The sequence below is a fragment of the Otolemur garnettii genome, unplaced genomic scaffold (assembly GCF_000181295.1).
Source record: "Otolemur garnettii isolate 467f Iridium unplaced genomic scaffold, OtoGar3 scaffold00010, whole genome shotgun sequence".
Taxonomy (NCBI): Eukaryota; Metazoa; Chordata; class Mammalia; order Primates; family Galagidae; genus Otolemur; species Otolemur garnettii.
Window position 1 is genome coordinate 2,466,690 of NW_003852405.1, and position 26,875 is coordinate 2,493,564.

Consider the following 26,875-nt stretch of genomic DNA (forward strand, 5'->3'; position numbering starts at 1 on the left):
CCGGCCTCAAACCTGGCCCAGCCTGCTAAATGACAACAACTGCAACAACAAAAAAATAGCTGGGCATTGTGGCAGGTGCCCGTAGTCCCAGCTACATGGGAGGCTGAGGCAAGAGAATTGCCTAAGCCCAGGAGTTGGAGGTTGCTGTGAGCTGTGATGCCCTAGCACTCCACCAAGGATGATAAAGTAAGACTCTGCCTCTAAAAAATAAATAAATAAAATTATGTATTTGTTTACTTGTAAAATCTCCTCCTGTATATTTTAAGTTTCACTAAGTCAGCAATCATATTTATTTTCCAGTGTAAATTTAGCACCTACTGTCATGCCTAGTCTTAAGGGACTAGTAATTTATCCAATAAACAAACCTGGATTTTTCTTGGCAGAATAAACTTTGTATGTGTAAAACTAAATTCAGTGTTTTTCTCCTATGAATCCGTTCTTTTCCCATCTTCCTTATTTTTGATAATAGTTCTTTTCTTTGCTTATGCAAAATTTGAAACCTTAGACTTATTTTTACTACTTCCTTTTTTGGTCCCTACTCAGGCAGTTAATGGCCAAGACTATTGATTATGTATTCAGTTTTCTTTTTCCTGAAATCTGTCTTGTTTTCCAGTGGCCTCTCTGTTCTCCATTTTAATTTGATATGCATTTTCCCTTAGATTAATCTACCCAAAAATACTGCTTGGATCATGTAATTCTCTTGCAGAAAACTGAAGCGATGCTTCACTGTCTCTAAGAGCAAGTTCGAACTCTACAGTTTGAGATTTAAGGTGCTTGGTGGTGTGGCCCTAACCTGACTTACAAGTCTTAACTTCAAGTTGTCTTTTACGTTAACTTGCTTTTGTTAAACTCAGTAGCTCAGCTTGATGCTCACAGCTCAGTGGTTAGGGTGCTAGCCACATACACCAGGGTTGGTGGGTTCAAACCCAGCCTGGGCCTGCTAAATAACAAGGATAACTACAACAAAAAAATATCTGGGGGTTGTGGTGGGTGCCTATAGTCCCAGCTACTTGGGAGGCTGAAGCAAGAGAATTGCTTGAGCCGAAGAGTTTGAGGTTGCCGTGAGCAGTGATGTCACAGCACTCTACCGAGGGCAACATAATAAAACTCTATCTCAAAAAAAAGGACTGGGCCTGTGGCTCAGTGAGTAGGGCGCTGGCTCCATATACCGAGAGGGGTGGGTTCAAACCTGGCCCTGGCCAAACTGCAACAGAAAATAGCCAGGCATTGTGGCAAGTGCCTCTGGTCCCAGCTACTCGGGAGGCTGAGGCAAGAGAATTGCCTAAGCCTAAGAGTTGGAGGTTGCTGTGAGTTGTGATGCCAGGGCACTCTACCCAGGGCAACAAAGTGAGACTCTGTCTCTAAAAAAAAAATAAAAATAAAAATAAAATAAAATAAAATAAGTAGCTCCAGCCAGACTGATCGCCCCTTAAGCTGTTTGGTACTTTTCCTCTAAACACTTTGTTATGTAATTCTTCCTGCTTATTATATAATAGCCCTCTTCTCTGTCAAAATTTAATGACATGAAGGTGGCACCTGTGGCTCAAAGGAGTAGGGCGCCAGCCCCATATGGAGGTGGCGGGTTCAAACTTGGCCCCAGCCAAAAAAACTGCCAAAAAATAAAAAATAAAAATGACGTGTGTGTGTTTTTATGTGTGTAAATACCCATATTCTTATACTATTTACTGTTTTTCAAGATCTAATGTATGTTCCTTTTCTTTCTTTCTTCTTTTTTTTTTTTGAGACAAGAGTCTCACTTTGATGCCCTTGGTAGAGTGCTGTGATATCATAGCTTATAGCAATCTCAAACTGTTGGGCTCACGCAATTCTCTTGCCTCAGCCTCCCAAGTAGCTGGGACTACAGGCACCCACCACAATGCCCACCTATTTTTAGAGACCACGTCTTGCTCACGCTGTTCTTGGAACTCCTGAGCTCAGGCCATCCACCTACCTGGGCCTCCCAGAGTGTTAGGATTATAGGCATGAGCCATTGTGCCTGGCACTGTCCCATATTTTTGTTAAGTTTTTCCATACTGCTTTGGTCTACAGCAATGTTATTCAACCTAATTCTCATAATTGTGCCCTCCCTTAAGGAGAAAAATTAAAATTTTTCCTAATAAGAGAAACTAAATACTAAAGAATAAGATTTAGTTGAATAGGGTTGAGCTTTGGAGGGCCCATAAACCTTTGTTAATGTTAAAGGATTTTTCACCTGTAAGAACCATTTTGTGCCTTGTTAGGGGTATAATTGCCCCATTGATACTGTACCTGATCGAAGCAATTTATTACCCTCATTGAGAATAAATAGTCTAGAATTGGACTTTAACTTTTGGACTAACAGCTTACAGCTTATGTTTTGATCCTACTGGTAGTAATCATATGTGGCTTTAGGATATTTCTTACACTGTTCTTTTAAAATACATTTGGGGGAACTACATTCTCTTTTATAGAATACATTGTTGCCCAATTTGAAAAGGTCAAGGAAAGAAGGAATAAAACTTTTTTTTTTTTTTCAGTTTTTGGCCGGAGCTGGGTTTGAACCCACCACCTCCGCCTTGCCCCTCAAAAAGGCAATAGATTTTCAAAAACAAATTACAGGAAAAAGAAAAAAAAAAGATAAGAGTTTATTGGTTGATTATTAATTTGGATTTTCTTTTTTGGCAGTTTTTGGCTGGGGCTGGGTTTGAACTCGCCACCTCTGGCATATGGGGCCAGCGCCCTACTCCTTTGAGCCATAGGCGCCGCCCCTAATTTGGATTTTCTATAACTGAACAGTATTGATAAGCTACATTAAATCATTAGTATAGCTTTAATTGAACACAGTTATGTTGCAATTTAGGCATATTGATTTTTTACATTTAAATTCTTATTCCACCCACTATAGGCAGTGCAGTGGCATCTGTAGCTGTGGATCCCAGCGGCCGTCTTTTAGCCACAGGTCAAGAAGATTCTAGCTGTATGTTGTATGACATAAGAGGAGGAAGAATGGTACAAAGCTACCACCCTCATTCCAGTGATGTTCGCTCTGTCCGCTTCTCCCCTGGAGCTCACTACTTGCTAACAGGCTCTTATGATATGAAAATAAAAGTGACAGACCTACAAGGTGATTAAGACTGACTTTTCTCTTTGTTTTTACTCTCCTGTTCTATTTGAGACCTTTATTTTTGTTAATCTTATGTAATTGACTGTACAGTATTTCCAAATCTTAATTTTTTATTATTTACTGAGATTGCTGAGATTATATTAAAATGAATTATAGCAAATTATTAAACAAATGTTGGCTAGTCTTACTGTTTTTAACATTTAAAAAAAACTTACTACAGTTCTTTCATACTCTATTGCGAGATAAATGATAGATTTATGTACTCTTACTAGCTCTACTTTAAAATAATCATTAGTAATTATCTGTGTAATGAGGTTTTTACTATCTAGTTTTATTTTTAAACATTCACTAAGCAAATATTTACTATGTTCCAAGTAGGACAAATGAGTAAGACTCCCTTCTTGATCGGAGGTTATATTTTAATCAATAAAAAGTAGATCAATAAATAATATACTTTTAGGTATTGGTAAGTGCTATTTCAAAAATTAGCGTGATAAGAGATAGTGACTAGGTGGGTAGGGGAAGGTTATTGTCGATAGGATAGAATAGGTCTCTTCAAGGAAATGCTATTTGCATTGAAACCTGAAAGAAGAGAAGGAACAAGCCCGGCCAAGACCCTAAGAGAAGAATATAACAAATATAAAGATGCTGACATAGCAATACACTTGGCATGTTCATGACACTGGAAGAAGCCAATGTGGCTCGAAGTTAGTGAACCAGTTATGATTGACGAGTTGCAGGCATTTAAAAAAGTATAACAGGATCCTTGGGACAATTTTAAGCAGGGAATGAAATGGTCTGAAATATATCTTTAAATAATTTTGAGTTCTATAGGGGGATTGGAGGAGTCTATTGGAATAGTCCGGGTGAGAGATGATGGTGGCTTGGACTATGTAATAGAGGTGAAGGTAGTAAGAAATGACTCAGTCAGGGATATAGTTTAATTTTGATTAGATTTTGGGAATGGTGGAAAAAGGAATCAGTGATGATTCCTAGGTTTTTGGCATGAACAACCAGATGGCGCCATTGGTTGAGAGATAGGGAAGATAGGTAAGGGGAGGAACAGGTTTAGGCAAGAAAATCAAGAGTTTGGTTTTAGACAAGCTAAATTTAAGATGATGATCAGGTAATCAAAAGAGATACCACATGACTGGATACTAGTGGACAACTCAGGTAAAAAGTCAAGGTTTGGGTGGCACCTGTGGCTCAATGGGTAGGGCACTGGCTCCATATACTGAGGGTGGCGGGTTTGAACCTGGCCTGGGCCAGCTAAAAAACAGCAGTGACAACTGCAACAAAAAAGCCGGGCATTGTGGCGGGCGCCTGTAGTCCCAGCTACTTGGGAGTCTGAAGCAAGAGAATCACTTAAGCCCAAGAGTTGGAGGTTGCTGTGAGCTGTGATGTCACAGCACTCTACCAAAGGGTGACAAAGTGAGACTCTGTTTCAAAAAAAAAAAAAAAGTCAAGGTTGAAGATGATGTATGTGAATCATAAGTATATATCTCGCAGTAGTAGATGAAATTTCGCAGGAAGTTAGATACAGAGGGAACAGAAGAAATCTAAATGCTGACTCCTTGGATTCATGAAACTTTAAGTCAAGAAGACAAGAGAAACCAGCAAAGGAGACCAAGATTAAGTGGCACTGAAATCAGGGAGAAATCAGCTGAGTTTCAATGAGTGGCAGCTGTGTCAAATGTTGCTTTGTGTGTGTATTCATATATTTTCAGTAATTTGTCCCTGTGTAAACCTGTCAATGTATTGCATCAATGTAGTTTAGGATTTTTGATGCTATAATGTCTTGAAGTAACAGGAAATCTGTTATATCTATATATATACTTGTTTTATAAATCAACATCTGTTTTCTTTTTTTAATTTAGGGGACCTCACTAAGCAGCTTCCTATCATGGTGGTAGGGGAGCACAAGGACAAAGTGATTCAGTGCAGATGGCACACCCAGGATCTTTCCTTCCTGTCGTCCTCTGCAGATAGAACTGTAACCCTCTGGACTTACAACGGATAGAGTATACCCCAAGTCAGTCTATGCAGTGAAAGCACAGAGACTTAAGACTACTGAATTGTAAAAATTACAAATCTGAAGAACATACACTGTCCAGGAAAGTGGTTTAGCACGAGAAGGCTCCTTCTTACCATGTGTGCTGTTGATAGGCGGTGTTGGGTGGTGTTATTCTGCAGTGCTTTCAGTCTTCCATGTGAGCTCGTGCTGCTGTGACCTGCTATATGTAGTCTCGTTGCCAAAGTCTGCGCAAGAGCTCTTATGTCATTGGTGTGCACTCCAAGTCAACGTGGACGATGTGTTTACGGTTTAGTATTGAATGCATTCCTTGGTCTCTGCCTAAAAAACTGTTTTCTATAAATATTGAACTTCAACTATATTATTACATGTAATGCAACCAGGTTCTACCCAGATTAAACATAGGTATTCAGAAATTACTTTTGCTCTTCTCACAATCCCATATTGCATCACTTGTCTTCTAGAGGTCAGAATTTTATATATCACTCAAAAGTTACATGGTTATTTTTCACCTGAGGATCATTATGGAGTTTAAAGATGAATGGAAAATTGCTTCTTAGTTCCTTAAGGGTATGGGCCATTTTTTTTTTCTTCTTAAATCCAGGGATATGATTACTATTTTGTCACATAATTTTGTTTCAGGCTAAAAGGTAAATGTGTTTGCTTCAGAAACTTGTTTTTCAATTTTTTGAATGCAACAAAAGATACCTCCCTTCCAAACTGTACTGTAGAAGCAGAGCTGCAGCCGTTATGTGACACAACACTTGATGGTACAGTAAATGTATTGGCTAGCATTTTTCCTCTCGAAAATTAAAAACTTTGTCATGGCTTGAAATGCTATGTCTGCATGATCATTTAAAATGGAAAATTTAAACTTTGCACTCTGAAAGCTTATTTGGATTTTTTTCTTGCACTGTTTTGTGTAATGCAGAGTAATGATTTTATTTCTACAGCATTATAGATTCTAACATTTATGTATCTTTATTTTCATATTGTACAGTAATTTTACTTTAAATTATTAAATAGGCTATTTTATTTATTTCAAATGCAGTTGTTTTGGTTCTAATTATTGAACTGTCTGTGCACTGTATGTAGCAAGCATTTTTAATCTATTGTAAACAAGTAGAAAGGATATTAGAAGTGTAACTGTGCTATTGTTTCAATAAAGACCTCTTGACACTTAAAACGATTTCTTTCTCAGACTCTTTGGGTTTTCAATTTAGTATGCTATTTTTCCAGTTTAATTGGAGGAAGTGTGGTCCAGTGGAAGAACCTCATAATCAGTTTCTTAAATCTCACTGTTCCTCAGCCTAGAATGCAGTGGCATCATTTTAGCTCACTGTAACCTCAAACTCTTTGCCCAAGTGATCCTCCTGTCTCATATTCCCAAGTAGCTGGGAGGACTGTGCACCACAACACTCTGCTAATTTTTTTACTTTTTGTAGACTAAGTCTCAGACCCTGAACTCCAGGCCTTGAGCAGTCCTCCTTTCCCCAAAGTGCTAGGATTACAGGCATAGACCACCAGCTGGCCTCTTACATTCCTTTCTAAAGTTCTTCTGCTAATTTGCTTTCTTTTTTTTTTTTTGCAGTTTTTGGCTGGGGCTGGGTTTGAACCCGCCACCTCCAATATATGGGGCCAGCACCCTACTCCTTTGAGCCACAGGCACTGCCCTCCTAATTTGCTTTTTAACTCTTCTTTGTGTGTCTTCTATCTCTTTTACTCAAGATTCAGACAACTTTCTATTCTGAATATATTGTGAAAGTTGATTAATAAAAGCTTAGCAATATATATAAATTCTAACTCAGACTACAGATATGTTGAATTGGGTGCTTCAACATAGAAGAAATAGAATCTAGTTAGTGTGTGGGTTTTCAATAAGTACATAGTTTTCTTACCTCTTAGGCAGGAGAGGGGGATTCTGCTAAAAATAGGCCGCAGCTGGGTGGCACCTATGGCTCAAAGGAATAGGGTGCCGACCTTATATGCTGGAGGTGGCAAGTTCAAACCAAGCCCCAAAACTGCAAAAAAAAAAAAAAATAGGGGGCGGCGCCTGTGGCTCAGTGGCTAGGGTGTCAGCCCCGTATACTGAGGGTGGCGGGTTCAAACCTGGCCCCAGCCAAACTGCAACAAAAAAATAGCCAGGTGTTGTGGTGGGTGCCTGTAATCCCAGCTACTTGGGAGGCTCAGGCAACAGAATCAGCTAAGTCCAAGAGCTGGAGGTTGCTGTGAGCTGTGATGTTACAGCACTCTACCGAGGACGATAAAGTGAGACTCTGTCTCTACAACAAAAAAAGGCCACAGCTCACCTCTAGTTTACTTGAATGCTGAATTTCACACATTTTAGATATTATAACAGATCATTTTTGTTAAATTTAAGCATTGGGGCTCGGCGCCTATAGCTCAACCGGCTAAGGCACCAGCCACGTACACCTAAGGTGGTGGGTTCGAATCCCCAGCCCGGACCCGCCAAACAACAATGATGGCTGCAACCAAAAATTAGCCGGGCGTTGTGGGGGGCGCCTGTGGTCCCAGCTACTTGGGAGGCGGAGGCAGGAGACTCGCTTGAGCCCAAGAGTTGGAGGTTGCTGTGAGCTGTAATGCCACGGCACTCTACCCAGGGGGACAGCTTGAGGCTCTGTCTCAAAAAAAAAAAAAAAAATTTAAGCATTGGACAGATCATCTAGACATACAATCAACAAAAACTTTGCACTTAATCTGCATTATAGACCAGATGGGCCTTATAGATATTTACAGGACATTTCATCCAACAGCTGCACAATACATGTTCTTCTTAGTTCATGGGTCATTTTAAAGGACTGGCTTTATGTACAAAATGGAGCCAGGGCATTACACCACTGGGCTCTAGTCTGAGTGACAGAGCAAGACCTCTTCCTCAGAAAGAAAAAGGATATTAAAAAACTCGAAACAGCCAAGTGCGGTGACTCACTCCTGTAAACCCAGCACTTGGGAGGCTGAGGCGTGTGTATTGTCTGAGCTCACAGGTTTGAAACCAGCCTGAGCCAGAGCAAGACCTCATCTTTAAAAATAGCCGAGCATTGTGGTGGATGTCTGTAGTCCCAGCTACTTGGGAGGCTGAGGCAAGAGAATCACTAAAGCCCAGGAGTTTGAGGTGCTGTTAGCTATGACGCTGCGGCACTCTACCAAGGGTGACAAAATGAGACTCTGTCTCAAAAAAAAAAAAAAGATTTTTCATGCTCATGAATCTATATGATTAAAAAGTCCATACTACCCAAAGCAATTTACAGATTCAATGCAATCCCCATCAAAATAATAGTGATGTTCACAGAAATAGAAAAAAAAACCCTAAAATTTGTAAGGAAAGACAAAACACCCAGAATAGCCAAAACCATCCTGAACAAAAAGAACGAAACTGAAGGAATCACATTATCTGACTTCAAATTGTACTACAGAGGTGTACTAACCAAAACATTCATGGTACTAGCATAAAAACAGACACATAGACTAATGGAACAGAAGAGAGGATCCAGAAATAAATCCACACATCTTTAGCGAACTTATTTCCGACAAAGGTGCCAAGAACATACAGTTGGGAAAAGATGGTATCTTCAACAAATGGTGCTGAGTACACTGGATATCTATATGCAGAAGAATGAAAATAGATCCCTATCTCTCGCCATATGCAAAAACTAAATCAAAATAGATTACACCTAAGAGCTGAAATGATGAAACTACTAAGAGAAAACACTGGGGAAGCATTCCATGACATTGTCCTGGGCAAGATTTCATGAGCAATACTTCAGAAGTATAGATAGCCAAAGGAAAATTGGACAAATGAGATCACATCAAGGTAAAAATCATCTGCATAGCATAGATGGACACAACCAACAAAGCGAAGAGACATTCCACAGAATGAAAGAAAATATTTGCAATGTACCCATCTGAAAAGGATCAATAACTAGAACATACAAGGAGCTCAAACAACGTATTAGGGAAAAAATAATCTGATTAAAAAATGGGCGAAATATCTGAATAAATGTTTCTTAAAAGAAGACATATCAAGGGTCAACAAGCATATGAGGGCCAGGTGCAGTGGCTGAAGCCTGTAATCCTAGCTCTCTGGGAGGCCAAGGTGGGTAGATTGCTTGAGCTTAGGAGTTTGAGACCAACCTGAGAAAGAGCAAGACCCTGTCTCTAAAAACATCCAGGTGTTGCGGCAGGGACCTGGAGTTTTAGCTACTTGGGAGGCTGAGGCAAGAGGATCACTTGCAGCCCAAGAATTTGAGGTTTCTGTGAGCTATGACCCTGTGACACGCTACCCATGGCAACAAAGGTAGACTCTGTCTCAAAAAAAAGAAAAAGAAAAAATGGTTAACATTTTTAGTCATCAGAGAAACGAGATATTTACCATCTCCTGGTTTTTGTCAAAAACACAGGCAATGCAGGTAAGGTTGTGGAGAAAGGGGTCCCCTCAGATAGTGTTGGTGGGAATGTCAATTAGTATAAGCACTATGGAGAACAGTATGGAGCTTCCTCAAAAAACTAAAACTAGAACCACCATATGACCTAGCAATCCTACTTCTAAGTTTATAACCAAAAGAAAGGAAATCAGTATATGGAAAAGATGTCTGCACTCCCATGTTTATTATAGCACTATTTACAATAACCAAGATTTGAAATCAACTTGAATGTCCATCAAAAGATGAATGGATAAAGAAATTGTGGTACATATACATAATGGAGTATCATTCAGCTGTAAAACAGAATGGAATCCTGTCCTTGGCAAAAGTATGGACGGAAATGGAGGACATTATGTTAAGTGGAATCAGTCAAGCACAGAAAGACAAATCTCGCATTTTCTCACTCATATGTGGGAGCTAAATACTACATATTAAAATAATTGATCTCATGAAAACAGATAGTAGACTTACAGTTACCAGAGGCTGGGAAGAATAGCAGGGAGGGGGGATAAAGTGGGGATGGTTAATGGATGCAAAAATATGGTTAGAATGAACAGTATCTGATAGCACAACAAAATGACTATAGTCAACAAGTTATAATATACTATGAAATAACTGAAATAACTGAAATAACTGCTTGATTCCATCAATTAGAATATTCCTAACACAAATGATAAATGCATAAGGTGACGTATGTCCCAATCACCCTGATTTGATTGTAACACAGTCTATGCCTGTAGCAAAACATCACATGGCCTCTATAAATATATACAACTATTATGTACCCATACTGATTAAAATGTTAAAAAAATAGTAAAGCCCATCATAAAATGGGCAAAGGACTTGAATAGACATTTCTGCAAAGAATATATAAAAATGGCATGGTCAATAAGCCCACGAGAAGATGTCCAACATCACTAGTCATTAGGGAAATGCAAATCAAAACCACGAGATGCCACCTCCCACTCATAAGGATGGCTACTATCAAAAAGCAGTAAACGGTGAGGATGTGGGGAAATTGAACTCTCCTGTACTGTGGTTGGACATATAAAATGGTGCAGCCATTATGAAAAACAGCACGGCAGTTCCTCCAAAAATTAAAAATATAATAACCATATGATCCAGCAGTTCCACTTCTGGGTATATTCCGAAACGAATTGAAAACAGGGAAAAGAATAGATATTTGTACATGCATGTACATAGCAGCATTATTTCACAGTAGCCCAAACTGTCAGAACAATCTATGACAGCTGACAGATGAATGAGTAAACAAATTGTGGTCTATATGTACATATATACAATGGAATACTACTTGGCCTTGAAAAGGAAATTCTGACATGGATTTACAACAAGGATGAACCTTGAAGACCTGATGTCAAGTGAAATACATCAGTCACACACAAACACAATATGATTCCATTTGCATGAGGTACCTAGAGACATAAAGAATTGCCGCGAAGGAGGGGAATGGGGCACTCTACCCAGGGCACAGAGTGAGACTGCCCTATTGTTTAATGGGTAAAGAATTTCAGTTTTGCAAGATGAAAAGAGTTCTGTAGATGTGTTACCAGCTATTTTTCTCTTTGCAGGGGGTTCTTGGCCTGATGATTCAAGAATGAAACCCCAGACCATACTAGTAAGTGAGAGGAAAAAGTTTATTTTACAGAGAAGGACTTAGAAGGGAATGATACCTCTAGCAGGAAGGGGGGGAATTCCCAAGTGGACACCCCTGAGGTCTTTTGTCTAGAGCAGTGATTCTCAACCTTCCTAATGCTGTGACTCTTTAGTACAGTTCCTCATAAGTAGCAGTGAAAATAATTTTATGGTTGGGGGTCACCACAATATGAGGAACTGTATTAAAGGGTCGCAGCATTAGGAAAGTCTAGAACCACTGCTCTAGAGATTCATATACTGCCTGCCAGAGGGTATGTTGGGAAGTGTATGTCATACTTGGCTAGAAAACATCCTGCCTATGTTGATTGGTGATGGAATGTATTAAATAATGAATGTGGTCCCAGGCAGAGCAGCAGGGTGTGTATTTTACACTCCAGGGGGAGTCACCAAGATAGAACACTGGTTAAGTTGCTTTTCTCCTATCTTGCTTATCTAGAGAGTGTGGTTTGGAAAAAAAAAAAATCTGCTTGCCCAGGCCTAGAAAACGGGGATCCCTGTCCAGCTCTGAACCAGGGAAACCTGTATCAGATGGTTGATGGTGACGGTGGCATTAACAGTGTAGATGTAGTTAATGCTACTGGATTGTACCCCTAAAAAAATGACTAAGATGGTAAATTTTGACACATGTATTTTATTATTTTACTCTATTTTATTTTTTGAGACAAAGTCTCACTTTGTCACCCTCTGTAGAGTGCAGTGTGATTCTCTTGACTCTGCCTCCCGAGTAGCTGAGACTATAGGTGCCGCCACAACGCCCAGCTATTTTTTGTTGTTGTTGTTGTTGTTGGTTTGTTTAGTAGGCCCAAGCCGGGTTCGAACCCACCAGCCCTGGTGTACGTGGCGGGCGCCCTAACCACTGAACTACAGGTACAGAGCCTTTACTCCCCTGGGATCCTAGTTCATGGCAACCTCAGACTCAGGCTCAAGCAATCCCCTTGCCTTAGCTTCCCCAGTAACAGGAACTACAGGCACCAGCCAGAAAGCCCAGTAAACTTTCTATTTTTCTATTTTTAGTAGAGACAGGTCTCCCTTTTGCTCAGGCTGGTTTCTTGAGCTCCTGAGCTAGGCGATTCAGCCGCCTCAGCCTCCCAGAATGCTAAGATTACAGATGTGAGCCACCGCCCTGGCCCTGTATACCAAATTTTAACACACCTTTTAATTTGTTGCCAATTAACTTACGTTCGTGTATGTCTCTAGAAAAACTCGTCATTTCCTCTTTGGAAAGCTTCCTAATATTGCAAGTCTAGCCGTTAAAGACAAAGACAAAATAAAACTGACTATTTCCAACTACCCTCAACGCACGGAGTACGCAAACCTCCCGGTCCCGCACCCAAATAGGACTACGTTTGTCATTATCCCCTTTTTAAAACTTAAGCTGACAATAGACTTCTCCGGTTTTATTGCATATGTTATTCAAACTTATGAAATAAATTAATAAGAAGAACATTGGTTTCGTATCCATTTCATGTATTTGGATCCTACGTAAGACTTCCTAAGCATAGCTTGCTCAGCAAAAAGTGAAAGAAAACCCCGGGAGTGAAACCGGCCAGCAGGGCCAGCCCCGCCTCCTGGGCGGGGCCAATGAGCGGCACGCGCGGGAGGGACGTCCAGCCACCTGCCGAGAGAATCGATAAGGACGCGCACGAGCCCGGCGCGCGTTAAAACGCTCGGCCGCTGCGGCAGGCGGCTCGCCATCTTCTCCTGCCGGCCCGGGCGGGTACCTTTCTGGAGAGACGGGCAGGCGACCAGGACGTGAGTCTGCACGGTCGTGTGTGTTTGCGCGGAGGGCAGGGCTGCAGATTCGGCCCGGCGGGTCCCGGGGGCGGGTGGCGCGGACGCGGGAGGCCACAGGCGCTACCCTGGGCTGGGGCCGCGCTCGCGCCAGGGGGTGACTTCGCGGCTGTTCGCTTCCCTGGGGCCAAGCCCCGGTCCCTGAGCTCCTGCGCCCGGTGGCGGTCCTTCGCCTGCCGCGGCGGAATGCTGTGATGTTACTTGGCTCCAAGAGCGGCCTAAGGAAAAGGCACAGCTAGTGCAAAGCGAGACCCGAAGGAACTGTGGATTTCGTTGGCTTCAAGTAATCTCTGAAAACTTTAAGCATAATTTGAACAAATACTGTCAGCAGAATAGCTCAGATTTAGTAGTAATTGTTTAAAAGTCTAAATCTATGAATTAAAAAAAAAACCCAAATCTGAGTGTAAAAAGTTAGAGATGCCATAGTCTGTATGTTTATAACTGGGTAACGGAAAACAACTCAGGTTTTCTGTATGTCAGTGATTGTGAAAGTGTGGTTCCCAGGTTAGCTTCATCGTCATCTGGGAACTTCTTAGAAATGCAAATTCTCTGCCCAGAAACTACACAGACACGCTACTTAAATTTAAAAACACCTGACTTTTTTTGCCGTGATACTTGTAGACTATTAGTGAAATTGACTTTTCTAAACAAGTTAGTCTTGCCTTTCCCATTACACGTTGTAAATTTGTTGAAATCAAAAACTTTTCTTTTGTGCCAATTTCCACTCAGTCTCCCTGGAGAACTATATTTTCTGATAGCTCTCTGGTAGCTCCTGTAACAACTCATTCTCCCTATTTCCTGCTGTATGGAGACGTGGATCCAGCAGTCCTCTCCATCCAGAGACCCTATCCTCTCTGAGAAGCCAATAGCACTTTTGCCCTGGAGAGGCAATTTCGGTAGTCATTCTGGGTTCTACCACTTAACTAGCCTACTGTCCTTGGGAAAGTTACTTGTTTTTCTAATCTATAAAATGAAGATAATAAGTATAACTTTCTTGACTTTTTTTGAGGATTAAATGAATACATGTAACAGTACTTGGCATAATAACAAAATATTAGCTATTAGTATTTAGCTATTACTAGTACCAAACCCTGAGGCAGATGAGAAGTGGTAAAAATAGCAAGTGGGGGAGAGAGTAGGACCCACTAACAAGTATTAGAATGACTTAGGTGTCTCCATTAAATTAAACTAATATAGAATGGTCACATTGCCCCTTAGAGTGTGATGTGTGGGCGTCAGGTCTGTGGTATCTCGAGGAGTTCGTTAGAAGTGCAAAGTCTCAGACCCACCTTAATCAAAATCTGTTTTTTTAAACAAGCTTCCCAGTAGGTTTATTTTTTATTTTTATTTGTTTAGGTTCGTTGAGGGTACAGAGAATTAGGTTACCCTGTTTGTATTTGTTAGGTAAAGTCCCTCTTATAATTGTGTCCCACCCCCAAGAGGTGTGCCATACACCTTAACTCCCCATCCTCCTCCTCCCTCCATTCTCCCACTCCTCTGGTTTCCCCACCTGCCTGGTTCCCCTACCTCCTCCACTTTGAATTGATTCGAATTTTTCTGTTTTTTTTTTTTTTTTTTTTTTTTTTTGAGACGGAGCCTCAAGCTATCCCCCTAGGTAGAGTGCCATGGCATCACGTTCACAGCAACCTCCAACTCCTGGGCTCAAGTGAGTCTCCTGCCTCAGCCTCCCAAGTAGCTGGGACTACAGGCGCCTGCCACAATGCCTGGCCATTTTTTGGTTGCAGCCATCGTTGTTGTTTGGCGGGCCCGGGCTGGGGATTCGAACCTTCCACCTTAGGTGTATGTGGCTGGTGCCTTAGCCGCTTGAGCCATAGGCGCCCAGCCTCGAATTTTTCTCTTATGTGGGTGTACATTAGATCATCTATTGGCTTCAGGTTTAATTTTTTTTTTTGGGGGGGACAGTCTCAATCTTGCCCAGGCTAGGTGCAGCCTAGCTCATAGCAACCTCACACTCCTGGGATCAAGTGATCCTCCTGCCTCAACCTTTTGAGTAGCTGGGACTACTGGTGCCCATGACACCTGGCTCATTTTTTCCATTTTTAGCAGAGATGGAGTCTTGCTGGTGTCAAACTCCTGAGCTCAGGAGATCCTCCCACCTCTTGAGTGGTAGGAATACAAGTGTGCGCTATCAAGTAGATATAGATACAGCTTTGTTTTGACCAAGTGTGAAATCAGTTGTAAGATTTCACAAGGAATTCCAACCTTAAATCAGAGACCATAGGTATCTGGTAGGGAGGCTTGAATTTCCAGCTGATTCTACTATTCTCTCACCATCTGGTCTTTAATTTCTACTGGTTAATCTCCAGCTTTGGTCAGGTCTCTGATCTGCTGATCATTATTGGAGAAAGTAACAAAGGTGCCAGTAGTCTGACTTTGTGAGTGTCACAGGCTTCTCTCACCTCTCTTTGTATAATGTTCCCTGTAGTTCTTTTTTCTAAATCCCCATTCTCCCATCTCGTTCTTCCCACATACAGTGACATTTCTAATGGAGTATTTCTCTGTCCACTTGATATCGTAACATGAGTTATGTCAGCTTCTTTTCTTTTTACTTCAGACCTTTTTTCTTTATCCCTCATTCATTTCTATTTAGGAAGAAGTGTATAATCTTGTTGCCTATGAACCTTTCCTATAGTCTTAATTTCATACACTTCCATCTACTTGGAGCCTCTTTTCAGTTTATATTCTGCCTTTGTCACCTAACCCCTCCCACACGCGCGCTTGTGTGTACACACACACACACACACACGGAAAGACTTTAATAGAGGGGAAAAGGAGAATGAAGACCGACCAGGTGTCAGCTCACTTCTACACAGTTGCAAAGGGTTTTTATTAGCCTTATCAGTATGGCTCAGTGGTTCTCAACCTTCCTAATGCCACGGCCTATAGGTTGAGAACTGCTGGAATTGTCACCTACTTTTTAACCACTTTGAATTAATTTTTTCCTTTTGCCTATTCTATGAAAGTCAGGTCATAAATGGCCAACTAACCAGTCCAATGGCTTTTTTTTAGACTTTATTCTTTTTAGCCTCTCTAAGGTATTTAATATGATTACCTTTTTTTTTTTTTGAAATTAAGCTCCTCCTTGGTTTCTATACATAGCATTTTTTTTGGCTTGCCCTCTATTGTTCTCATTAGTCTTCACTCTCTCCTCCCCTCTCCCACTTTTTTTTTTTTTTTTTTTAGTTCAGAAAGGCTCTAACTCTGTTGCCCAGGTGGAGTGCAATGGTGTGATTATAGCTCATTGCAGCTTTGAACTCTTTGGCTTAAGAGATCCTCCTGCCTTAAGCTCCCTCCCCCCAGTAGCTAAGAAGGTGTGCGTAGCCACACCCAGCAGATTTTTACATTTTTTGTAGAGAGGAGATGTCCTTATATGAGGAGAACATTTAGACACTGAAGTAGACAACATGAAGATATAGGCCACCTACAGGCCAAGGAGAGCAGCTTCAGAAGAAACCAACTCCATCCTCTAGAATTGTAAATTTGTTGTTTAAGCCATCCATAAAGACTTATGTTGTCCATTCTAGTCTCCAATTCCTGGCCTCTTGTCTCGGCCTCTCAGAGCCAAGATTATAAGCATGAGTTACCATACCTGGCTTTTCCTCGGTTTATTACTTAGCTGAACTCTAATTTTTCCCAATAAAGTATAAAGTTAGTATTTCTGAGTGTTTCCAGAGCATGGCAAGTATCTTAGTATTTTGGTTTTTACATTCTAGTGCAAAAATGGGGGGTTGCTTTGTTTCTTACTATCATTAGCTTTTTAAATTTATCACTGTATTTGGTTAATTCCTGTGTTCATCACTTTTCTTCACACATTTCCTCATTGTGGTCATACTTATTTAGCATATGAGGAGTATGGGTTGTGGACTTTCAGTCTTCAGGTCTGAAGAACTCTGTATTAGTTTGCTGGGGCTGCCCTAAGGAAGAATTACAAAATGGATGGCTTAAACAACAAATTTACAGTTCTGGAGGATGGAGTTGGTTTCTTCTGAAGCTGCTCTCCTTGGCCTGTAGGTGGCCTGTATCTTCGTGTTGTCTACTTCAGTGTCTAAATGTTCTCCTCATGTAAGGACACCAGTCATGTTGGATTGGATAGGCCCATCCTAAAGACTGCATTTTAACTTAATTATCTTCTTAAAGACCCTGTCTCCAAATACAGGCACTGATACTTAGGACTTCAACATGAATTTTAGGCCCCATAACCATATCTCAGTCTGGTGCTCATTTAAAAAAATGTTTAGTTTAATGTGAAATATTATAAAATGTAAGTGTTCACTTCAGTGGATTACTAAGAAGTGAACACCAATGTGAGTACCATTCAGGTTAAGAAAGAACACTGCCAGGATCTTACAGGCTTTCCAGTGCCCTTTCCCTTTTCTTGTTTTTGATCACAGAAGTTTTCAGTATTTACCACCAAGTATGGTGCATGCTGTAGTACTTTATATGGTATAAAATTTTCTTTTATTTCTGGTTTACTAGGAGTTTTGTTTTAATCATGAATGGGTTTATTCTGGTTTTTTTTTTTAATTTCAGATGAATATGAGGGCACAAGCCATTAGGTTATATAATTTACACTTGGCAGGTAAAATTCAAAGTTGTAGTTGTGTCCTCCACCCAGGGAGTGTTCCATATATCCATGCATTGTACCCATTGGATGGGAAGCGACTAAACTCCTTCCCTTCCCCCTTCTTGAATTTAATTGAAATATTTTCTCATGTGGGTCTGTGAGTGTTAATCTTCTAGTTTCAGAGTGGTAATTGAGTACATGTGATGCTTGTTTTTTCCAGTCTTTCAGAACTTTGCTTAGGAGAGTGTTTTCCAGATCCACCCAGGTTGTTACAAAGAATGCTAAATTTCCATCTTTTTTAAAGGGATGAATAGTATTCCATGCTATACATATGAAAGTTTATTTTATTCAATTTTATTTATTTATTTTAGACAGAATTTCTCTCTGTTGCCCTGAGTAGAGGGCTGTGGCATCATAGCTCACAGCAACCTTAAACTCCTGGGCTCAAGCGAGTCTCCTGCCCCAGCCTCCCAAGTAGCTGGGACCACAGGCGCCCGCCACAACGCCCGGCTATTTTTTTTTTTTTTTTTTGGTTGCAGCCATTATTGTTGTTTGGCGGGTCTGGGCTGGATTCGAACCCACCACCTTAGGTGTATGTGGCTGGCGCCTTAGCTGCTTGAGCCACAGGCGCCGAGCCAGCAACCTTAAACTCTTGGCTCAAGTGATCCTCTTGCCTCAGCTTCCCAAATATCTGGGACTACAGGTGCCTGCCACAGTGCTGGGCTAGTTTTTCTATTTTTATTTCTTTTTTATTTTTTTGAGACCAAGTCTCAAGCTCTTGCTCTGGGTAGACTGCCATGGTGGCATAGCTCATAGCAACCTCAAACTCTTGGGCTTAAGCAATTCTCTTGACTACAGGTGCCCGCCACAATGCCTGGCTATTTTTCTTTGGATGTAGTTGTTGTTGGGCAGGCCCAGGCTGGATTTGAACCTGCCACCTCCAGTGTATGTGGCTGGCACCCTAGGTGCTGAGCTACAGGCACTGAGCCTAGTTTTTCTATTTTTAGTAGAAACAATGTTTTAGGTCTTAGTCTTGTCCTTGCTCAGGCTGGTCTGAAACTCTTTAGCTCAAGCAATCCACTCACCTCAGAATCCCAGACTGTGAGGATTATAGGCATGAGCCTGTCCTTAGTTTATTATTCCATTCACTTGTTAATAGGCACTTGATTTTTCCCACATCTTTGCAGTTGTGAACTGAGTGGCTGTGAACATTCTAGTGCAAATGTCCTTGAAGTAAAATGTCTTTATTTTCCGTTTGTGTAAATGCCTAGTAGTGAAATTGCAAGGTCAAATGGTAGGTCTACTTTCAGTTCTTTGAAGAATCTCCATACTTTTTTCCAAAGACGCTGTACTAGTTAGCAGTCTCACCAACAGCGTATGAGTGTTCCCTTCTCTCCGCACCCATGCTCGCAACGGTTGTTTGGGGACCTTGTGATTTGGGCTGTTCTCACTGGGGTCAGGTACTATCTCAAAGTTGTTTTGATAATTAGAGATGATGAACATTTTTTCATGTGATTGTTGGCATTCTTCCATCCTCATAAGAAAAGTTTCTATTCATGTCCCTTGCCCAGTTTTTAATGGGGTTGTTTTTTCTTATTGGTAGGCTGGCGTTCATTAGACTCTAGTTATTTGCCCTTTGTCCGATTTGTAGCATGCACATATCTTTACCCATTCTGAACGTTGTCTTTTTGCTTTGGGGATTGTCTTTAGTAGTGCAAAAATGTTTTGCTTTTCTTTCTTTTAGAGATATATATATATATATATATATATATTTTTTTTTTTTTTTTTTTTTGAGACAGAGCCTCAAGCTGTCCCCCTGGGTAGAGTGCTGTGGCATCACAGCTCACAGCAACCTCCAATTCCTGGGCTCAAGCGAGTCTCCTGCCTCCGCCTCCCAAGTAGCTGGGACCCCAGGCGCCCGCCTCAACGCCTGGGTATTTTTTTTGGTTGCAGCCATCATTGTTGTTTGGCGGGTCCAAGCTGAATTCGATCCTACTACCTTAGGTTCATGTGGCTGGCACCTTAGCCACTTGAGCTACAGGCGCCAAGCCACGTTTTGTTTTTCTTGAGACAGTCTCACTTTATCACCCTTGGTAGAGTGCTGTGGCATCACAGATCACAGCAACCGCCACCTCCTAGGCTTAGGCGATTATCTTGCCTCAGCCTCCTGAGTAGCTAGGACTACAGAAGCCTGCCACAACACCTGGCTATTTTTTGTTGCAGTTTGGCTGGGGCCGGGTTTGAATCTTCCACCCTCTGTATATGGGGCCAGTGCCCTACCCACTGAACCGCAAGTGCCACCCTGTGCAAAACCTTTGACTTCATGGGGTCCCATTTATTTTTGTTGCCACTGCAATTGCTAGTGAATCTTCTTCGTAAATTCTTTACCTAGGCTGATAAGATCAGAGTTTTTCCCACAGTATCTTCTAGGGTTTTTATTGTTTTGTGTCTTTTTTTGTTTTTTTTGAGACAGGTTTATTATGTCACCCTCGCTAGAGTGGTGTGGCATCACATTTCACAGCAACCTCAAACTCTTGGGCTTCAGCAATTCTCTTGCCTCAGCCTCCTGAGTAGCTGGGATTATAGACGCCCATCATAATGCCCAGCTGTTTTTTGGTTGCAGTTGTCATTGTTGTTTAGCAGGCCCTGGCCAGGCTCAAACCGGCCAGCCTCAGTGTATGTGGCCGGTGCCCTACACACTGAGCTACTGGCGCTGAGCCTGTTTTGTGTCTTAGATTGAGATCTTTTATCTATTTGCTGTAATTTTTGTAAGTGGTGAGTGTATGGGTTCAGTTTCATTCTCTTACATGTGGCTTTCTGGTTCTCCCAGAACCATTTTATAGGGATTCTTTTCCCCAGTAAATGCTTTGGTTGGTTTTGTCAAAGACTTGATGGCTATAGAAGACTGATTTCATCTTTGGATTCTTTATTCTGTTACAGAGATCTGTGTCTCAATTTTGATGTCAATACCATGCTGGTTTTTTTTTTTTTTTGCCAGAGTCTCAAGCTGTAGCCCTGGGTAGAGTGCTGTGGTGTCACAGCTCACAGCAACCTCAAACTCTTGGACTTAAGCAAATCTCTTACCTCAGCCTCCCAAGTAGCTGGGACTACAGGTGCCTGCCACAATGCCTGGCTATTTTTTTGTTGCAGTTGTTGTTTAACTGGCCCGGGCTGGGTTCGAACCCACTAGCCTCGGTGTATGTGGGTGGTGCTGTAACCACTGTGTTATGGGTGCTGAGCCACCAGGCTGTTTTGATCACTGTAGAGTTGTATAACCTGAAGTCTGGCAAGGTGATTGCCTCATGACTTATTCTTATGTCATAGAATTGCATTGGCTAATTGAGATTTTTTCCTGTTTCCATACAAAGTATAGAATTATTTTTTCAATTATCTTTTTAAGACATTGGTATTTTAGGCCAGGAATGGTGGCTCACACCTGTAAGCCCAGCACTTTTAGAGGCTTAGGTGGGCAGATCGCCTGAGCTTGCGAGTTTGAGACCAACCTGAACTAGAGTGAGACCCCCATCTCTAAACATAGCTGGGCGTTGTGGAAGGTGCCTGTGGTCTCAGCTACTTGGGAGGCTGAGGCAAGAGGATCGCTTGAGCCCAAGAGGTTGCTATGAGCTGTGAAGCCAGCACACTCTATTGGGGGCTACAAAATAAGACTCTGTCTCAAAAAAAAAAAAAAAGACATTGGTATTTTATTGGAGATTGATTTAAATATGTAGGGTTTTTTTTTTTTTTTAGAGACAGAGTCTTACTTTGTCACCTCGGTAGAGTGCTGTGGCATCACAGTTCACAGCAACCTCTAACCTGGGCTTAGGCGATTCTTTTGCCTCAGCCTCCCAAGTAGCTGGGACTATAGGCACCTGGCTATAAATCTGTAGATTGTTTTGAGTAGTATAGGCATTTTAACAATTTTAATTCTTCCAAGCCATGAGCATGATAATGATATGTATTTCCATCTGTAACATTCTCTGCTGTTTCTTTTCTCAGTGAATTGTAATTCTCTCTGTTGAGATTCTTCATATTCTTTGTTAGATTTATTCCAAGGTATTTCATTTTTTTGATGCTACTGTGAAGAGTATTGTGTTTATTTGATTCTCAGCTTGTTATTGGTGTATATGAAGGCTATTGATATGTGTACATTAATTTTGTAACCTGAAACATTGCTGTATTTTTTGATCACTTGGAGGAGTCTTGTGGTTGAGTCTTTGGGATTTTTCTAAGTATAGGATCATATCGGTGAAGAGCAGTAATTGACCACCTCTGCTCCCATTTGGATACCCTTGATATCTTTGTCTTGTTTGGCTACATTGGCTAGAACTCCCAGAACTATGTTGAAAAGTAGTGGTGACAGTGGGTATCCTTGTTCTAGAGAATGTTTCAACTTTTTTCTGTTCAGTATGATGGTGGCTGTGGGTTTGCTGTAGGTGGCTTCTCTGTTTGAAAAATGACTCATCTATGTCTATATTCTTTTTTTTGGGAGAGGGGACAGAGTTTCATTTTGTCACCCTCAGTAGAGTGCACTGGCATCATAGCTCACAGCAAACTCAAACTCTTGGACTCAAATGATTCTCTTGCCTCAGCCTCATGAGTAGCTGGGACTACAGGTGCAATGCCTGGCTAGTTTTTAGAGACAGGGTCTTGTACTTGCTCAGGCTGGTCTCAAACCTGTGAGCTTAGGCAGTCCACCTGCCTCAGCCTCCCAGAATGATGCCTATATTTTTGAGTGTTCTTACCACAAAAGGGTGCTGAATTTTGTCAAAAGATTTCTCTACATCAGTGGTTCTTAACCTGTGGGTCACAACCCACAGGAACTGTATTAAAGGGCCACGGCATTAGGAAGGTTGAGAACCACTGCTCTACATTTATTGAGAGAATTATATGGTCTTTGTTTGTACTTTTATGTGGTGAATTATGTTTATAATTCACCAGCCTTGCATCCTTGGGATGAAACTTACTTGATCATGGTGGATAATTTTTTTGCTATATAGCTGACTTCTGTTTGCTAGGATTTTATTGAGTATTTTTGCATTGATCTGGTCTATAGATTTTGTTGTTGTTGTTGTTGTGCTCTTTCCCAGTTTTGGTACCCAATATTTTGGGTGATATTTGCTTCATAGAAGGAGTTGGGGAGGGTACCTTCCTTCTCAATGTTTTGGAATAGATTCTGCAATATAGGTGCCCGCTATTGTTTCAGTTTTGCAGCTTGAAATTGGTCTATTCACAAGTTTTATTTATTGGTTGAGTTTAAGGAAGTAGTGTGATTCTAGGAATTTGTCCATTTTCTCCACATTGCCAGATTTCTGAGTGTAGAGATTTTTGTAGTATTCAGTGAAGATCTTTTGTGTCTCTGTGGTATTGGTTATTTCTCCTTTTTCATTTCTGATTGAGCTTATTAGAGATCTTGTGTTTCTGTTTGTAGTTAATCTGGCCAAATGTGTATTCATTTTGTTCATCTTCTCAAAGGACCGACTTTTTGTTTCATTAATCTTCTGAATGATTCTTTTGTTCTAAATTTTGTTTAGTTCTGATCTGATTTTGGTTATTTCTTTTCTTTTGTGTCTGAGATTAGATTGCTCTTCCTTTTTGGGCTCCTTGATATGAGTCGTTAGATTGTTGACGTGCGGTGCCTTTTTTTTTTTTTTTTTTTGAGACAGTCACGCTCTATTGCCCTGGGTACAGTGCCTTGGCATCATCATACCTCACAGCACCCTCAAACTCTTGGGTTTGAGCAACCCTCTTGTCTCAGCCTCCTGAGTAGCTGGGACTACAGGCATGTGCTACTACACCCAGCTAGTTTTTCTGTTTTTAGTAGAGATGGAGTTTGGCTCTTGCTCAGGCTGGTCTTGAACTCCTGAGCTCAGGCGGTCTTCCCACCTTTGCCTCCCAGAGTGCTGTGTTTACAGGCATGAGCCACCACATCCAGCCTTTATTTAGTTTCTGCTTGGAGGATCTGTTCAGTTCTGTCAGTGGGGTGTTGAAGTCCCTGGCTATTGTAATATTGTAGGATATATTGTGCAGACTGGTTAGGGTTCATTTTATGTATCTGGGAGCATTTAAATGTCATTTTGTTGTATTGTTTCCTTGGCCAGTATATAATGACCATCTTTATCTTTCTTTACTTTTATTGTTTTAAAGCCATTGTATCTGTATTTGCAAAGGATTGGTTTCTTTTGGTTTCTGTTTGCCTGAAATAATTGTTTTCTAACCCTTCACTCTGAGTCTTGATATGTCCCTGGGGGTTAGACATGTTTCCTGAAGATAGCAAATACTTAGTTTGTACTTTTTTTCTAGATAGCCAGTCTGTGCCTCTTCAGTGAGGAATTCAGGCCATTTACATTTATTGAGAGACTCCATGAGTAGGGTAGAGTTCTGTTTGTCTTGTTATGTGGAGGACTGTTGCCTTGTTATATCACTTGGGCCATTATGGAAGCAAGGCTTTGTTCTTTAGTTTCCAGGTGTTTTTATTTTGCTGGTGGTTCATTGTGTTGGTCTATGTATAGTACAGGTCTGAGTACTTCCTCTAGGCCTGGTCTTGTAGTGGCAGATTTCCTGAGTATTTGCTTGTCCATAAAATATTTGATTTCTCCAATGAAAATGAGACTTAGTTTTGCAGGGTACAGAATTCTAGGTTTGCAATTGTTTTGTTTGAGATTGAAGATGGGAGGAGTCCACTCTCCTCTGGCTTGGGACTTTCTTCTTCCCCTTTGGAGATACCTATAATTTGTGTGTTGGTATGCTTTGTTTAGTCCCATAATTCTGTAAGGGATTGCTTTGCTTTTACTCTCTTCTTTTCTGCCTCTTTAAATGACTGGGTTAACCCAAGAACCTTGTCTTCAAGCTTGAGATTCTTTCTTTTTCATAGTTTAATCTACTGCTACATTTTAAAATTCTCTGAATGACTCCTTCAGTTTTTTGTTTGTTTTTATAGATGGAGTCTCATTTTGTCTCTCTAGGTAGATTGCCAAGGTGATATAGCTCTCAGCAACCTCAAACTCTTGAGCTCAAAATGATTCTCTTGCCTCAGCCTCTCACGTAGCTTGGACTACAGGCACCAACCACAACGCCTGGCTATTTTCTTTTTTCAGAGATGGGTCTTGCTCTTGCTTAGTCTGGTCTTGAACTCATGATCTCAAGCAATCCATCTGCCTCACCATCCCAGAGAGCCACAGCACCTGGCCAACTCCTTCAATTCTTTTAGCTCTTTTATATCATTTCTAATGGTATCTAAATCCTTGAAGACTTTGTCCTGTCTTTTGTTAACTCCTGGGTCAATTTTTGAATTTTGTTTTGCTGGTTTTCCACTTTTCCTTCAATTCTATTTTTTAATTTTTTGAGACAGAGTCTCACTCTGTCACCCTTGGTAGAGTGCTATGGCATCATAGCTTACAGCAACCTCAAACTCTTGGGCTCAAGTGATCCTCTTGCCTCAGCCTCCTGAGTAGCTGGGACTACAGGCACCCATCACAATACCTGGCTGTTTTTAGAGACGAGTCTGTCTCTGGCTCAGGCTGGTCTTGAACTGCTGAGCTCAAGCAGTTCACCTGCCTCAGCCTCCCAGAGTGCTAGGATTACAGGCATGAGCCACAGAGCCTGGCCTCCTTCAATTCCCTTTTTTGTTTTTGCCATCCAATAATCTGAATTTCCATAATTTCTTTGTATTCAGGATCTTCTGAGATAGCTATTAATACATTGTCCTTCCTTGTAGGTGATGATCTGTTCTGATTCTTCTTAATGGCAGTAATTTGTTGTTATGCGTAATTTCTTCTTTAACTGTAGGTTACGTTGTTCTTATTGAGTGTTTAAAATTTTTTTTCCTGAGACACTAGGGGGCACTCCAGTATTAAAAAAAAAAAAAAAAAAAACCCAAACCAGCCATTTTTGAATGTGAAGCTCCAAGGCTAGAAATTGAATTTCACAACGTGTCTTGTGGCAGGTTGTCAAGAAGATCGGGATTGGTTTTCCTATTCTGGGGATGAACATTGTGTAGGTGGTTAGGGTGCCGCAGTCAGCAGTGCCCCCTGCCACAGGCATAACACCCTACCATCAAGGGCACTACACCCTAGCTTTGGGAAACTGACTCTGTCAGTGATATGGGAGATGTGACTCTGTGATCCAGGTTGTGCATAGAGGTTGAAAAGTCCATGATGGGGGCACAGCCTACTTAATCTGTTTGGCAGAGCTTGGGCTGAAGATTGTTACCAACACTGGAAAGTAGAACCAAAGTTGGTTGTGCAGCTATCCCCGAAAAGCCACATGGCTCTAGACCCTCATAGTCTTCAGTGAATTTAGGGTCTTGGGCTAGCAGAGCCCTTCTCTCTAATATTTGATAAACAGCTGGGTCACTTGCTCCCTAGACTTCATGCCCAGACCCATCTGTATTTTGGAAGGGAAGCTCCTAGCTGCAAGTTGGTGGTTCTTTCCCTAAAGAGATCACAGGTCAGACCCTCCTCCCTCCAGCCCTCGGCCAGCCAGCGATCCCGTGGGTGCCCAGCTCCCATACGTCTTCCTCTGCTCCCTCTGTGTAGGGTAGAGGCCCACCAGGAATTGAACTGGACACTGGGTCTTGCCTGGTAGGGGAGAGTGTGGGGTGGTGGTAGTTGGCTGGCACCCCCCAGCAACTCCATGGGTAGGCTCTGTCCTTGAGTCTCTGTGCTCTCCTGCACCTGCTTTTCATGCTGGCCTCCTCTAGCTTGCCCCTAGCTGTTAGCTTAGCTTTTTTCCACTACTGATATCCCACCACTGTCACTCTTGCCTTCCCCAGCTTTTTTTCTGAGCAGGACGATTCAAAATGTGGCACCTGGTCCCTCTTCCCACCTTTCACAAGACAGCAGCTTAGTTTCTTTTAGAGGTGTTTTTCAGTTCTTGACTTTTGGGGTTGACGCTGCTGCTCTCACAGACTCAGGACCTGCTGCTGCCTCTTCTGCCACTGCTGGATAATTCCCTCCTGTTTAATCCTTGGTATTTGGTTTTGGGGTCTTTTCTTTTTCTTCATTGTTCCTATTATAGGCTTATCAATTGTATTAGTCTTTACAAAAAACCACCTTTTAGACTTCTCTCTTTTTGTTTTCTAACTTGTTGATTTTTAGTCTTTATTTTTGTATTTTGTCTTTAACTGGTTCTTTATCAGGCATCGTGTGGTTTCCTCCTTTGCATGTACTGATCAATAATCTTGTTGAATACTCAAGGGGGACTGTTTTGACATCAATTTTCTTTTCTTTTCTTTTCTTTTTTTTTTTTTT

The 26,875-nt window shown here is 41.4% G+C and overlaps 2 protein-coding genes across 4 annotated transcripts in view; both read left to right on the forward strand.

Moving 5' to 3' along the window:
• The window catches only part of WDR47 (WD repeat domain 47), a 71,839-nt gene extending 65,518 nt beyond the window's left edge, over window positions 1–6,321 (forward strand). For both annotated transcript variants that reach the window (XM_003784081.2, XM_012801743.1), the window contains exons 14-15: window positions 2,885–3,103; window positions 4,981–6,321. In XM_003784081.2, coding sequence (XP_003784129.1) covers window positions 2,885–3,103; window positions 4,981–5,123 — 362 coding nt within the window. In that variant the 3' untranslated portion in view covers window positions 5,124–6,321. The remainder of the gene's footprint in view (window positions 1–2,884; window positions 3,104–4,980) is intronic.
• Window positions 6,322–12,896: 6,575 nt separating this feature from the next.
• CLCC1 (chloride channel CLIC like 1) overlaps window positions 12,897–26,875 on the forward strand; it is a 37,422-nt gene continuing 23,443 nt past the window's right edge. For both annotated transcript variants that reach the window (XM_003784083.3, XM_023509913.1), the window contains exon 1: window positions 12,897–13,003. The gene's annotated coding sequence lies outside the window, so the exon portion shown is untranslated. The remainder of the gene's footprint in view (window positions 13,004–26,875) is intronic.